The 16,788-nt window shown below is 34.0% G+C and overlaps 1 protein-coding gene across 4 annotated transcripts in view; it reads left to right on the plus strand.

The window, feature by feature from the left end:
* PRRC1 (proline rich coiled-coil 1) overlaps positions 1-16,788 on the plus strand; it is a 39,073-nt gene that overhangs the window by 9,186 nt on the left and 13,099 nt on the right. For all 4 annotated transcript variants that reach the window (XM_063612987.1, XM_063612988.1, XM_055299185.2 and 1 more), the window contains exons 5-8: positions 3,509-3,611; positions 6,834-6,997; positions 12,235-12,338; positions 16,228-16,330. In XM_063612987.1, coding sequence (XP_063469057.1) covers positions 3,509-3,611; positions 6,834-6,997; positions 12,235-12,338; positions 16,228-16,330 — 474 coding nt within the window. The remainder of the gene's footprint in view (positions 1-3,508; positions 3,612-6,833; positions 6,998-12,234; positions 12,339-16,227; positions 16,331-16,788) is intronic.

A 16,788-nucleotide genomic window follows, 5' to 3' on the forward strand; every position in this document is an offset into this window, starting at 1 on the left:
TTTAATTTTCTAATTATAAAACTAATAGATATTTATTAGAGAAAATTTTGAAAATACAGGATGGCACAAGGAAAAATAAAATTCTTTTTTATTAGCAGTTTTCTGTAGCTGCTCTCAGTCTCTTGCCTATGCATATCTGTATAAATGTTCCTTTGAATTAAAATCAAATTGAAGTAGTGACAGGTCAAATGGATACTATTTCATGTTTTCTGGTCTTTACTGAGCATATATCGTGGACATCTTCCTGGCCGTAAAATATTTTTTTCAGAAATGTATTTTGGTTTCTCTTATGGCTGCTTCACCATACATGCTGTTGGATTTATTTCCCATGTTTTATTTTGCTAATCTGCCTATTGGCATTTTCTAGTTGTAATTATTTTTTTAAAATTAGTTAATTTATTTTAATCGACAAAAATTGTGTGTGTTTATTATGTTCAACATGATGTATACATGAAGTGTGTATACATTCTGGAGTGGCTAAATTGAGCTGATTAACATATGCAGTACCTCACATATTTACCATTTTTTTGTGGTGAGAAAACTTGAAATTTTGAAATATAAAACCTTATATTTCAAGAATAGAATACATTGTTCCTAACTATAGTCACCCTGTTGTACAAGAGATCTCTTCTAATTGTAATTCTTATCAATAAATCATCATCATAATTAGGTCTGGCACGGGGACTCATGCCTGTAATCTTAACACTTTGGGAAGCCCAGGCAGGGGGATTGCTTGAGTTGAGGAGTTCTGTATGAGACCAGCCTGAGCAACATAATAAGACCCAGTCTCTACCAAAAACTTAAAAAAATTAGCCAGGCATTGTAGCGTGTGCCTGTGGTCCCATCTACTCTGAGGCTAAGGTGGTAGGCTTGTTTGAGCCCAGGAGGTCCAGGCTGCTTGAGCTATGATCATGATACTGCATTCTAGTCTAAGTGACAGTGTGAGACACTATCTCAAAAAAAAAAAACAAAAACAAAAACAAAAAACTATGATGAGCACTGTTGTATGATGTAAATCTTTATGGACATCTTTTTTCCTCCGAATTAATTCCTGATGAACATTTGAGTGAAAATTTGAAAAAATACATATTCCACTTTAGGAAGTTTATACCAAAATACACTGGTATAGCATTTTTCACTTGCTGGCAGTAGTTATTAATTGGGACTAGGATATTTTCTGATTTGACAGGCAAAGAATAATACCACATTTTAAGTTGCTTTCCTTTGCTACTGAATTTGAACATTTTCTCGTATGATTTTTAGCCATTTGTATTTTTCTTTTGTGAAATATCATTTGTGTTCTTTGCCTAGTTTTAAATTCGGATGATTTTCTTTTCTCATGAATTTGTAAGAGCTCCTAACACAGTAAGAATACTTTTCTATATGCTCTCATATGTTGCAGTTTTCTCAATTTTTAGTTTACATTTTAATTTTAATACCCTTTTTGACAGAAAAGTTCAATTTCAGGAGTCAGTTCTGTCAATCTCTTTTCTTTTCTTTTCTTTTCTTTTTCTTTTCTTTTCTCCTTTTTGAGACAAAGTCTCGCTCTTGTCGCCCAGGCTGGAGTGCAATGGTGCAGTCTTGCCTTACTGCAACCTCTGCCTCCTGGGTTCAAGCAATTCTCTTGCCTCAGCCTCCCAAGTAGCTGGGATTACAGGTGCCTGCCACCACACCTGGCTAATTTTTTTGTATTTTTAGTAGAGACGGGGGTTCACCATGTTGGCCAGGCTGGTCTCGAACTCCTGACCTCAGGCGATCTGCCCGCCTCGCCTCCCAGAGTGCTGGGATTACAGGTATGAGCCACCACAGGCGGCCTCTATTTTTCTTTACTTTTTTTTTTTTTAAATGCTAAAAAAGACCTTTTCCCATTATGATACTATGATAAATGTTCTTCTATGATCCCTTTCTAGTTCTCTTAATGTTTAATTTTTTAGACACTTAGCGTTTAATATAGTTGATATTTCTTTACTATATGAGGTAGAAATCAAACTTAATTTTCTTCCAGCTACTCAATGGAGTCTTTCAATATCATATCCCCATTGATTTGGTATGATCCCTATATTATCTTCCTTAGGAAATTGTGTGTTAAAATCAGCTTCTGGCCTCTGTGTTCTAGTCGACTGCTATTTCCCTGTTCTTGTAGTAGAGCACACTGTTTTAATTACTTTTACTTTGTGTTCATTGTACTAATATGTACTGAGGTGGGGATGTGGAGCATTCAGTGATAAGTAAGATAGAAAGGACAGTTCAAGTCTGCATTTATAAATGTATATCAGTATTTAGTTGTGTAAGTTGTATAAGCTGGCTGATTTTTCTTCTAAATTTTTCTTTACTCATCTTTCCCAGTTTTTTTTTTTCCAGTGAATTTTGAAATCATTCTGCCAAGTTCCAATATTCTGCTAAGGGTTTGTTTGCAATTTTATTATTATAATTATATTATTATATTAAAGATTTAAAATTGGTAGATGGTTGGCTGATTTGTAGTATTTGAGCTTCATGTTTCAGGAATGTGGCATTTTTCTAAGCTTGTTTATTTTTTAATACCTGTCTGTACTTTAGAAAAGTTTTTTTTGCATACAGACTACAACATTTTGTCCCTCGTTAAGAGCATGTGTCAGTGTGTTTGTCATGAGTTGTAATACCCAGTTCAACTCTATAGGTCTTGTAAATAGTAGTAAGTCATGATGTTTCAGCATATGGTTGGTTGGCAGTCTTAAATTTCAATTTTATGAACTCATCTTTTCCTGAGTCACCTTAGTTTAATGGCAGATTGGAAGACGGGGAATCATGGCGGGTTAGTCAGATGCCATCTCAGGAGGCACTGCTCCCTGGAGTGTCTTTTACCCTTTGTGAAGTATCGCACAAGAAGGAATACTCAAGACTTGGTTCCTTCTAGTAGTAACGGCTCTAAGAATCCAGAGGAATAGATCTGACTATAAATGGAGAGTTTGGGAATGTACAAAACAAGAAACAAGAAGTAGGCAAAAGAAGAAACCAGTAGAAGATAGCAAAATGTTGTACGTTAAGGTAATAAGTAACTGTTCTGCCCCTAGACGAGAGGTGTTTTTACTCTTTATTTTTTTTAATTAGGGAACAAGTATGGACTTGTAGACACCTGATTGGGACCTTTATTTGGGACCCTAAGGGACAAGTTTTGCCCAATCTTTTATATAAATAAGGAGAAGTGAAATTATATATACATAATAAATAGATGTATATACACACACATATATATGTATATATGGTATGGCATCCTTTCCATACCCATGCTACTCAAAGCGTAGTCTGTAGATTGCTGCTGGTCTACACACTGTTAGGAGTCAGGAAGAAAAATTGAGAGTATAATTTAGAAACTTAATAGCAATTTGATATTGTCATGACCTTACATATCTTACAAAAGTACTGGTTTAGGAAGCATTGGAAACTTTTAAAAAAAGTTTTCTTCACAATCATGAAGATCATGGTGTTCCTTAGAGTGGATACTTATATATTGATTTGTTTTATGCAGGGTGTGGCTGGGAATCCTATGGTGAAGTCTGTGCTTGATAAGACAAAACATTCAGTAGAAAGCATGATTACAACGCTGGACCCTGGCATGGCTCCCTATATCAGTATGTACATAAGTTAGACCAGTATCTGCCATTTTTTTTTAAAGTGTATGTCCATGTCAGCCACTATTTGTAATTCTCTGTTTGTTTCCACTGATTGTGTTATCAGTGGAAATTCCTATTATATTCTTGCATTAATTTGTCAGTCTTATTTTTTGGTGTTACTAATTCATCTTTTTTTAAAAGTCATCATTAAATAAATTTTGAAAATCCCACAGAATAATCCTAGAAGGAGTAAAAACCATGAATTATTGGTATACTTGCTGATTTTAATTTTAAATATAGGTTAGCATTGCTTTATATGAATTTTACTTTATTCACTACTGACATTTGAAGTGATGTTTGTTTCATACTTTTTTTTTTTCATTTCTCCTGTTATCTATTTTAATTAAATATATTTGTGTGTAATTGAGGGATAATATTTTTGGAGGAAGCAAATCTAGTTAATAATATCTAATGACTGGGTATATTGGGAAAGCTATTTTTAACCACCTCTGAACACTAATCATCCAGAATCTTCCAGACAGTTGATAGATACTGTCTGCTATTTAATTTTTATGTACATATCCAATATGTGAAAAAATATCACTTACAAGGCTCAGTGACCAATTATTAGTAATTCTGTAAAAGATAACTTTTAAGTCAAAATTGTGCAGCAGGTACCTGAACAGAGATTTCAGTGGCAATAAAAAGCCAATAGCTTTCACAAGTCTTGACTATGTTGGTAGTTTACTGTCCAGTAAATATCAAAAGAGAAGGCCTAGCAATTGTTAAGTGTCTTTATTGAATGCTTCTGCTAGGCACTTTCTCATAAGAGCTCTGCAAGGTAGGTATTTTCCTCAAGTTTTGGATGAGGAACCTAGGTTTGTAGGGATGTAAGTTATCACCCTAGATCACACAACTTGGTAGAGCTGTATTGAACTCATGCTCAATTTTTTTACACTTAGCCACTTGTAGTAGAAAATTGAATCAAGCATTAAATCAACTCAGTTGTTCTTTGTGTTTGTAACTGTCCAAAGAATTCAAAATTGGACTCTGCCATATATGTTCTTTTCTTTGCAAGTACATATTTGGAATGAAGGAAAAAAAGGAATTAATATTTTTGGAGCTTTTGCTGTTTTCATGGCTGTACTATGTTAGACTGTGAAAGCAATTACCTTATTTAATCCTTAGAGCAAACCCTATGAGGTGCCAGGTGTTTTTCTTTTTCTTCTTTTTTTTTTTTTTTGAGACAGAGTCTCACTCTGTCACTCAGACTGGAGTGCAGTGGCATGATCTCAGCTCACTACAACCTCTGTCTCGTAGGTTCAAGTTATTCTCATGTCTCAGTCTTCTGAGTAGCTGGGACTACAGCCGTGTGCCACCACGCCCAGCTAATTTTTGGTAGAGACGGGTGTTCTCCATGTTGGCCAGGCTGGATGGCAGGCATTTTTCTACAAAGAAACAAGCTCAGTGACTTCCACAAGGTAAAGAAGCTAGTAAATGATAAAGGCAGAGCTCATACCCAAGGAAGTTTCTCAAGCCACTAGTCTTCGTGACATCAAGAAAAATATGTAACACCAAAGGGGAAAAAAGAAAGGTACAGAAATGAAATTTCCATCATTAGCAAATGTCATAACTTAATCAACTTTAAAAAGTAATAAAATTTAATTCAAGAAAGCTGACATCTTTATTAACAGCATAGCATCACCATTCTGATCTAACAAAACAACTCAAAGTAAATCTTAAGGTTTTTTTTTTTTTTTTGAGATGGAGTGTCACTCCATCACCAGGCTAGAGTGCAGTGGCGCAATCTCGGCTGACTGCAACCTCTGCCTCCTGGGTTCAAGCGATTCTCCTGCCTCAGCCTCTCGAGTAGCTGGAACTACAGGTGCACGCCACCGTGGCCAGCTAATTTTTGTATTTGTAGTGGAGACGGGGTTTCACCATGTTGGCCAGGATGATCTCGATCTCTTGACTTTGTGATCCTCCCACCTCGGCCTCCCAAAGTGCTGGGATTACAGGCATGAACCACCGCGCCCGGCCATCTTAAGGTATTTTTACACAAATATTCTAGAAATCATTTGATGTAACAATTTCGTATGTATCAAGAAACTCAAAAAGTATTAGAAATGGCAGGACTACTCATCACAAGCTGAAAAGCCATTTTGAGCTGAAGCTTAATGGAGCAGTACTTAGCTAAGATCAAGAGATGTGTCCCGTGTGGAGGAAAAAAGTGAAAAAAAGTATATTCTTCTATGTTCTAGTAACTTCTGAAGTATCCAGTACAGATGTGATCTGTGAGACATTATGTCAGTCAGGAAAAAGGGATCCATTATTTTTAAAACCCAAATATTTGAAAATATCTTTCACTGTTCCACATATTTATTAGGGAAAAACAACCTTGTTTCTAGGGCAAAATGTTTTACTTTATAAACAATTTTCATGAAAAATCTCTTTTGCCAGTGATAACTATTAATGCCAAATATCAAAATGTGCTGTGTTTAGAACCAGGGCTTTGAATTCATTATATCACAGAAATGTTAGGTTAGGATTTTTAAAAATAATGAAACATTTGGTCAAATTGTTGTGTCTAGAAATAGTAATACTTAGGTTTTTTAAGTAATTGAAAAATTAAAAATATTTGAAAATTTTTATTTCATATTATTCTTAATATTTTAAATTTCAAGTTTTATGTTATTTCAACTTCATATATGCTTGTATATTTATATTAGAGCAGTAGTACATGTATAATTGATAAATATCTATTTGTGGCATATGCTCAGAACATTGTGGAGATATTTAATAAAAAGCTTGATGACCCCATATTTAAACTATTTTCTAGGTTAAAAAGTATATTTCATGGTAGTGCTTGTTTAGTACATAACTTCTCCGCAACTCATTGACAAATCACTTACTATATCAGTAAGTCTTTAATTTAATTTCCCGTAGAGTATACTAAATATGTAACTTACACTTCACAAGCCAGATATGTAATTTCTGGCTTGTGATATGTAATGTCAGTTTTGAGTCCTGACATTAGTGCTAATTAGATATGTTACCTTGGGCAAAACTTTGTTGGCCTCAGTTTCTCAAGCATGTAAAAAAGATAATGATCTATATCTTGCATGGTTTTATGAAACTGGTAATAATTATGTAAATTAGATGTTAGCACCTGGTATGGTAGTAATTATGAGAATTTCATTATTTTAATTTGAAATTTAAATTTTCCTCTGGTCTTTTTAGAATCTGGAGGTGAATTGGATATTGTAGTGACCTCAAATAAAGAAGTAAAAGTTGCTGCTATCCGAGATGCCTTCCAGGAGGTCTTTGGCTTAGCTGTGGTTGTAGGGGAAGCTGGACAGTCCAATATTGCCCCACAGCCAGTGGGCTATGCAGCTGGATTAAAAGTGAGTAACAGAACACCATTTTCAGGACATGGAAGCTGGCATTTAATTTTTTCACAATTCTGATAATCTGTTGTCCCTATGGAGCTAATAAGCTTTTACATACTGAAATCACAATGAACTTTGCTTTTAGTAGATAGCCCTATCGTATTAATGAAGATATAGTGGAGTTTTAATTTAAAGAAATTTAAGATAGGTTTTGATTATTGTGGGAAGGAAAAAAACATTGAGAGAGCACAGAAAGAATAGTTAGTCCTAAAAGAGATCTTCTTAATCTAGCATTAACATTCAAATCAATTACTGAGATGATAATATCCCTTGAATCCCATAAGCTTTTTATTATCCCTATTGATAATGCTTAAAAATGTGTAAGTTCCAGGAATTCCGTCCTCTCTTTCATACTTTATTTTCCTCTCTTTGTGTTGTTACCAGCATACAGTCATGCAAGAACAAATTAACAGTTCATTGGCATACAAACATCTTTCTCACCTTGAAAAAAAAAGAGAAAACCAAAGGAAACTCCAGCAAATTCTTTGACCTCCCTTCCTCTATAACTTAATGACCTATTTTGCTTCCTTTTGCAGCTAAACTCCAAAGAGTTGCCAGCACTTTTCGCGTATGCTTTTCACATTCAGTGAAGTCTACCTCAGTTAGGCTTTCATGTCCAGCACTCTACTGATAGTGCTTTCAGGCTCATGCTAATGGTCTCCATCTTATTTGACTTATCAGAGGCTTTTGAGACAGTTGATCATGTACTTCTTTTTAATGCTTTTTTCACTTGACTTCCAGGATACCACATTTTAGTTTTTCCCTCCTTCATTTATTGCTCGCTCCTTCTGTACTTCCTTTGCTGATTCCTCCTCTTCTCTCTAGTCTTCTGATGGTCACCTTCTCCTTGTCAATTCACTCTCAGACTATCCCATGGCTTTAAATACCGTGTCTGTGCTGACAGTTCCAAATTTATATCTCCACCTGAGACCTTCCTGTAGACTCTTGATTTAGATATAAGTTGCCTTTTTGACAAGTTTACTTGAATATCTCAAACTTAGTATGTCTAGAACTAAACTTTTTTCCTCCACACTTGCTCCCTCTAGCCTTCTTCACCTTAATTGATGGTAGTTCTATCCTTCCGTTTTCTCAGGCAAGAAACCTTGGAGTCAGCCCTGACTTCTCTCATTATCCACTTCTAATCCATCAAGAAATCTTATTTGTAAGACAGACCATTCTTGTTTTTCAACATAATTATGTTATATAAGGTTGCTACAGACTGAATTCGTGAATACTGAGCCATTGCTCCCAGGGGAGATATGATGGTTAGGTTCCTGTGGGCCTCTGGTCACATTTTTGCCAACCTGTCAATACATAACTTTGTTTTATGCCTGTTTCTGTTTAAATACATTTTTATACACATACATGCACATATTTTTGATTCATTAATATTGAACTCTCACAGTCAACAGTAGTATAACTCATACTTGAATGCAGCTTATTTAACACACTCGTTTTCTCAGTAAGGCACATCATAGTCTTCTTGTGCTTAGGAACACGACAGCGCTCCAGCACTACACTTGGGGGCCATTTGAAAACAGCAGTTAACATCAACAAACACAAAGATGCAAAAAAGAGGTGCTAAATAGACCCCAAAAAGGATACCTGTTTACATTACGTCAGCTGAAAGAAGACAGGGCACTGCCTTGTTCAACCTCAGCTAGGAGTGTATGCATCAGGCAACTCAAATTTCTCATAGCTCTGTGCATGTCCAATTTTGAGATTATAAATAAATTTGATGTGTAGTCAAATTCACAATTATGTGGAATCCACAGAAATAACAGGATCAACTGTATTTATGTTTAAGGAGAAACGCATTTTCATTATGACATTCTGTTATTTTATTTAAAGGAGCTTATAATAGCCTGCATTTATTGATAACATCCCCTGAGCCAGGCACATAGACCCTTTACCTGCATTCATTTGATGTGTGTAAAGCATTAGAATGAGGTAATTGACATAGCATATTTCATTGGGGAAAAAGTCTGTTGCATTAATTATAATTAGTCACTAAACACAAACCCACACTGACACTAGATTAATTTTAATTTTACTAGGTAGTGCTACATAAGTTTGAGGTGTTCTTTGAATTGTATTTAGTACTTTATTTAAATAGAATATGAAGCCCTTTTCTTTTACACATATGCATACTCACATACCACAAAACCACTTTTGTATATTAGGGGCTATTAGGCAGTAGTTATACCGTATCTAAATGTAATGCATTATATATAATATGAATTAAACTACATGTTGTCTGCCTTTTCACTTTTTACAGTGGTCTGTCCTTACACACAGAGCAGAGCTGCCAAAAGCACATGCACTTTGAAATGCTTCTTCTCTCTAGTAGGTTTCTCTTGAATTTGAGCCCCAGAGTACGTTGCCAATAAGAGTTTCTTCGGTGGTAGGTGTTTGGACTTCATAAAATTTAGCAAAGCTAACTGACGGCTGTAGGGTTTGAATTTAATCTAGAAAGGAAAAAAAAATACAGTAAATGGGTAAAATAAGTATGTATACATAATAATTGTACATTAAACTAGTTATATATATATAAGATAAACCGTAAGCATTCATACGGGCGATTTTTACTTGAAAGACTAGAACAAGTCACATACTTAGATTGAGAATGTATTTGAAGATTTCCCAAGAGGTTTTGCAAGTTGGAAAGAGTTTATAGGTCTGAGAAGGAAGACTTTTCAAGATTTAGTTGCAGAGAGTAAACTGAAGAAAATCCTGAGTAGAAATAGATTATTAGACAAAATGGTGAGTATATTTCACTGAAATTAGAGACTAAAACAAGGGTTTTCTGTAAATTGTGAAGCATTGTATAAATGTGATATGGAAGTTGGTAACCTTATTTGATGGAAATTATTGTAGTTGCATTTATCTTTTTATAATAGCATTTGACAGATTATTTTTGCTGCTGATTTTTATCCTTCAAATTTACACATATGAATTTTTTCCACAATTTTCAGTACAAGCTCAAAACTAAAATTCATGGAAACTAATATATAAGAAAGTGATTTGTAAATTTGTCAGCTTTTTATTTTTTTTCAGAAACAGTAGAGGGAGCTTAATGAGAAGAAAAATAATGTAGAATCTTAGAGTGTAAAATGTTAACCTGTTTTTGTTCTCCCCAATCAGATTTTATTTGAAGTAAATGGGTTTTCTGAACTAACGTTGCCTTTTAAAAATAGGAAATTACTTAAGGAAGTAAATCTGTTCAGCCAAAATTAAAGTTAGGAAGCTTCTAGAACTTTTATGCCAGGTATTAACTTTATTGAAAAGCCAGTTGTAGTTATGACTACTGTTTTATATAGTTTTATATTCAACAAATATAATATCTATAAGCATTTATGAAAATATAAAATTTTAACTGTTCACTGAACCAAGTTGCTTAGTATAAGCTCTTAGAGTACAGTATTGTTCCTCAGTTCTGAAATGATTATTTTAATATGGTGTCTAAACTACCTAATTCTTGATCTCTTATATTGCTAAAAAACAAAATCTTATTCTCAAAACATTGGTAGGGACTAATATTAAAATGTCTGTATTTGTAACTCCAAAAGAGGCCACATTTAATTAATGTAGTTGTCAGAGGAAAAAGAAAGGCCAGATATAACCCCGTTTTCATTTTCTTATGGATTTTATAAACAAAAAAGAAACTTGTCTACCAAGCTTATTTTCCTATTTCTTGCAGGAACTAATTAATTTTAATTAAACATTTTGTGAATCCTATGAAGTATAAAGCTCTGTGCTGTAGGATAGTGAAAAATGAACAAACTTAGTCTCTGTTCCCTGGAAGCATAAAATCTAGGAATATTTTGTTGTAGTGCATAGCTGAGATATCACCTTCAAAGAGTTAGGGGATGAATCTCTATACATCTAATCCCTTAATAGTTTTTACGGAATTAACGTTTACTTAAGCTTTTTTAAGATCAAACTTTAGCCATAACTGCCTCCTGGGAGGAGTGAATTAGGCAAATTTGTAACATCCGATATAAATAATTAAGTTCATCTTATCTGTTAACATTGCTTTCAAAATCAACAGCTGCCTCTTTAAGTGTTACTAGATTTGGTGATGCCATATTTACACTATTTGTATTCTTAACATTGACCACATAGGCCTTCAGAGCATTTATTTTTTTCTTTGTTCAGTTTTTTATGTGGTAAGTTCTTATTGAACACCTATTAAGTTAGGCACTGTGCTGGAAACTAGAGATAGAAGAGTGAGCAAAAATATACAATCTTGGTTTTATTGTACTTTAAATCCTATCATCATCTTTACAAGCTAGTATCTTAAATTGTCTTACACGTTCTCATACAGTTGTCACTTTTTCCTTTTTATTTCAGTTGTCTCTGAAATAGTTTTCTCGAGATGCGTCCTAGCCTTCTTAATTTTCATTTGCATAAGAATTGACCATTTAATCTGATATTCTCTGTTTACCTCTGCTGTCCATATAAAAATTATCCATGGCTACTTTTGTTCAGACTTTTTATCTTAACACATGTTCATCACATTGTTCATGGTCACCTTTTATGAAGGGATTCAGATAAAAGCAATAAACAGAAACCTTTTCCCTCAGTAATCCAGCTTTTAGTTTTCTATTACATATAATCAGTTCATGTCTTTAATGGTAATTATTTTGTTGAATAAGCTGTGGTGTAATGTATACATTTGCAGCTTTTTATTTTAAGTTAACTGGTCATTTTGGTGCATGTATATTTAAAAGGAATCAGAAGAAAGAGAAAAACGTATTTATTATTGATATGATTGCCTACCTGAAAAATTCAAGCGAGAATTAACTGCAAAACTGCCAGAACTGATAAAAACTTTGTATGTAGTAAGATGGTCTCTTGCCAGATCAACTTTAAAAAATACAGTTTTCTTAAATTATTTAATAGTAACAATCAATGAGAAAATGTAATATAAAAATAATCCACAATAGCAACCAACATCATAATGCATATGGAATAATTTGGAAGGCGTACCCCAAACTGTTGATACTAAGGAAATGTAATTGTATTTGTCATTTTTTACTCTACATTTTTGTATTGTTTGAACGTTTACAGTGAGTATATATATGTGTTTGTGTATAAATGTATGCATGTATTACTTGTGTAATCATAAATTAGTATATTTAGTATTTAATAATTTGAAATGGTTTCTAATCTCTGCCATTGTTGTTTAGGGTGCTCAGGAACGGATAGATAGCTTGCGTCGAACCGGGGTGATCCATGAAAAACAGACAGCTGTGTCAGTAGAAAACTTCATTGCAGAATTGCTGCCTGACAAGTAAGAAGTGTATTATGTTTCTCTTGGAAGCAAAATCTAATTGGGTCTGGGAGTTGGCACTGAATACTTAGCAAAAAGTGTCTCCTGTTTTATAACCAGAGAGAAAAGTATATTTTGATGCTGGCTACATCACTTAACTAGCTGTGTGTCCTGCATGGCTTAGCTGGCATTTCTATCCTTGTGTCTCTTTTTTAATTATAAAATGGAGATGGTCATGCCTGCTTTCTGAGATCATGCTAATAATTAATAAAATGGCACTAAGTATAAGATGATAGATTTGGTGTGGATATAATTGACCATGAGTAGCAAACACAATTATTCACATAGTTATTCAAAGTGGAATGTATGGGCAAGAAGGCCTGATGGCATTCTCTAGGTTTGAGTTTCTAGTGAGCACTATCTCTCCTGTACTCATAATAGTTTAGAAAAACCTCCAGACAGCATAATTTATCATTGTTTTTCAGGTGGCTTTTTATGGGAAAAATTTTTAATTTGCTTAATTGATTTATATTAAAATAACTTCCCTTTGTAATACCTTCTTTTGTAATTGCATTGTGGTTTTGTTTTTTTTATTTGTTCAGTGTTGAATAACAATGGGCATAGCATTTTGTGGCTTGTAATATGCAAAATATATCCTCCAACTTTGAGGCATATTATAGGCCAGTGGGAGAGAAGATACATGTAGTACACAGATGAGCAGTTTTAAGTAATTGTATAAAAGGAAACATAATTTTTTGCAGACAGGAAATATATAAAATTTCAGTGGAGGTAACGCTGTGGAGATAGTGTCAGGTGAAATTCATGAATAATTAGGGCTTGAACTGGATTTTGAAGAAGAGGTGAAACTTGGCCAGATGGAACAAAGGAGGTAGGATGTTTTGGGTGGAGAAAAAGTTTGAAGGTAATTGAAATGTATTCTGGGGTCAGTGATGATACTAACTTGGCCGAAGGTTTGTTGGATGGGAAATCAAGAGGTGACATGGGGACAAATTGTGAAGAGCTCTGAATTCTAGGTTGATAAGTTTCAACTTTCTATGTAAGCACTGAGAAACCATCCAGTGATTGATGTGTCATTTTTTCTATTAACCTGTTACTGTTGATTTAATAATTAACATTACAAATTACAATATACCTTTTTGATATATTATAATACAAATTATAACTTGTGATAATACTAGTACTACTTTTAATACTATTCACTCCCTTTTCACCTTTTGCAGTATCATTATTTTAATTCTGCATATATTTTAAGCTCTTAAGACAGAACTAGTAATGTTCTTTGCAGTCAGTATTTGTTTTTTCTCTGAATTCTTTCTTGCATTTCTGTTTTTCTGTCTGGGGTCATTTTTCTTCGAAAGGAAGCCTAAAGTACTTCCTTTGATGATACATTATAGTTCAGATCTGCTCACTACCAATTCTTTCAGCTTTTGTTTATCTGAAAGTGCTTTAATTCACCTTTAGTTTTGCTGGATGTAGAAGTCTGTGTCTGCGTTGGCAGTTTCTTTTCTTTCAGCACTTTAGAAAGGTCATGGTACTGTTTTCTGGCTTCCGTCATTTCTGTTGAAAAGCCATCTCTCCATCTTCTTGTATATTGTCCCTGTGAAGATAATATGTTGTTTTCTCTGGCTGCTTTTAGGATTTTCTCTGTCGTTTTATTTTTTGCAGTTTTAGTATGGTATGATTATATGTATTTGCTTGCTTGCTCTCATAATTATTTTTTGTGGATTCGCTGAGCTTCTTGATTCTGTGGATTAGTATCTTCAGTTTCGGAAATTCTTTACAATTATGTCCTCAAAACTTGCTTCTGGCCCATTTCTCTCCCTTCTCTTTGTAGGACCTTAATTACATGCCCATTCACCTTTGACAGTGTCTCACATTGTCAGGTTTTTTCCCCCACTCTTTTTTTCCTCTCTGTTCTTTAGTTTTGACATTTTCTATTCACCTGTGTTCAGGTTCACTAATCCTGCCTTCTGCTGTGTCCAGCCTGTTGTTAAACTCTTAAATAGAGTTCTTACCTTTTAAAATATAGGTTCAGTGTATCTCTTGAATGCCTATATCTTTAAATGTAGTTGAACTATCTTTACCTCTTTTTTCTTGAATATATGAACCATAGTTACTTTTAAATCCTCATCTACTGATTCCAATATCAGGGTCACTTGTGGTCTGTGTTAGTCTCCTTTTTCCTTTTGGTTTGAATATATGGTGCTGTCTCTCTGAATGCATAGTAATCTTTGAAAACCATTGTTTAGAAAACAAAACTCTAGAGTCTTTAAGTGATCTCGAGAAGGTTCATCCTTTCCTCTATAATAATAAACACAATTGTAGGGGTGTGAGGAAGGGGAGGGTAATGTAGTGTACTTCAGTCACAGTCTGAGCTGAGTCAAGGCTAGGTCAGTGTTCTAAGGTATATTCACTGGCATCATAGAAAAAACTCTCCTCATACCTTCAGTAACACTTTTTAGGATGTCCACACCTGAAAGCTTGGTTAGTATGTTATTCACCATAGACATTATTGTCTGCAAATTATGCAAAATAAAGCAAAATAAAATTTAGCTAAGCTTGACTTTATGGAGGCTTCACAAATACATTATCTTGATTGAGAAAGTTGTTGTAGTAAAATACAAAATATCTATTAGTCTACCAAATAAAATAAATGTCATTATTTAATGTTTTTAATTTTAAACAGTTTTAGGATATGAACACTGTAGACATTATAAAGTGCCATTTCAGTATTCAGCAAAGTTACTTATGTTACTGTATATTTTACTTTGTTGTTTTTTTTGAATGTGTAAATAAGTCTCCTAATCCATTTTATATTTCATTGCATTTTATTAGATTTACATTAAAAAATAGGCATTAAACATTTTCCTGCTTCATATCCTTTTATTGTTTAAATTCATGTTTTGAGGGTATCTGGTTGTTTCATGATTTGGGTTAGCTAAAATTTGGGTTGTTTTCACTTTTAAGTCATTTTTAAAATATATCATTTTGTATAATATATAAGTCTCTTTAAATGAAGAGAAGTTTCCTGGATTTCATGAGGCTGTTTTCAAAGACTGACTCATTGTGAATAATTCAGAAATTGTGATTAGAAGGATTTATTATTAATGAAGAGAGTATTTATTATTATTTCCTCTGAGTGAGCTTATATTTTAATTCGTTAGTAACTTAGTTGAGTACATATTCATGATAGAGTTTGTATTATAAAATTTCCCATATTTTAGCAAGTGACAATTGAAAAATATTACTTATTATAAGCTGTTTGCATATTCAATGTATGTAAATTTACCTGTTGCATATTTGAGTACCCTTACTTTCATTATTCTCCCTTCCCATGGAAAGGAAGCTTTCCATGATAAGTATTTTTAAATTATTTTTTGTTTGTGGTTATTGTCTATTTTTTCCTCTTAGAATTAATAGAGTAATTTTATCTATTTGTTGTTTTTTTGTTTTCTTTTTTTTTTTTTGAGACGGAGTCTCGCTCTGCCACCCAGGCTGGAGTACAGTGGCGCGATCTCGGCTCACTGCAAGCTCCGCCTCACGGGTTCATGCCATTGTCCTGCCTCAGCCTCTCCGAGGAGCTGGGACTACAGGCGCCCGCCACCACGCCCAGCTAATTTTTTGTATTTTTAGTAGAGACAGGGTTTCACCATGGTCTCGATCTCCTGACCTCGTGATCCACCCGCCTCGGCCTCCCAAAGTGCTGGGATTACAAGCTTGAGCCACTGCGCCCAGCCTGTCTGTTGTTTTTATGAATTGTCCTTTTGCAAATTGGTAAGTTCCTTTTTGAAATCTGTTCTATCTCAATAATAGTACTTGTTTTTCTTTTTGTCTGTTCATGATTTTTATTTGGCATATAAACCATTTGAAACTCGTAATTCTGTTGCAGATGGTTTGACATTGGTTGTTTGGTGGTTGAAGATCCTGTTCATGGCATTCATCTAGAAACATTTACACAAGCCACACCAGTGCCTTTGGAATTTGTACAGCAGGTTGGTTTTCTCCTTTGCTTTTTCATTATGCTCCAGAGAAACTTACAATATTGTTTTCAGAATAAAAATTTATGTTTGATTTTTTGTTAGAAATATGTTCTTGATTTTATTTCAGTCATTTTTCTTATAGTATTTTTCCTTGCTTTTTAATTTCCTGATCCTTCCATGTTGTTTTAGTACCTTCCTCCTTTTGTTTTCCAGGTGTCTTTGAAAGGTAATACATTACATGGTTAATCATTATTTCTCTCATTTTTTCCTTTGTTTTTACTCTGAGTTCTGGAAAAGATTTACCTTTTCTAGTTGTTTTATGTCCCTCTTTCGTTTGCTTTCCCTTTTACTCACATTTCACTTCCACTGTTGTCTCCATTTCCCTTTTCCTTGATTTGATTGTCCTCCTGTTCATCTTTAGTGAAGTCAACATTAGAAACCTTATAGGCACGTGTCTTTAGGTTTTTGGC

The sequence above is a fragment of the Symphalangus syndactylus genome, chromosome 11 (assembly GCF_028878055.3).
Source record: "Symphalangus syndactylus isolate Jambi chromosome 11, NHGRI_mSymSyn1-v2.1_pri, whole genome shotgun sequence".
Lineage (NCBI taxonomy): Eukaryota > Metazoa > Chordata > Mammalia > Primates > Hylobatidae > Symphalangus > Symphalangus syndactylus.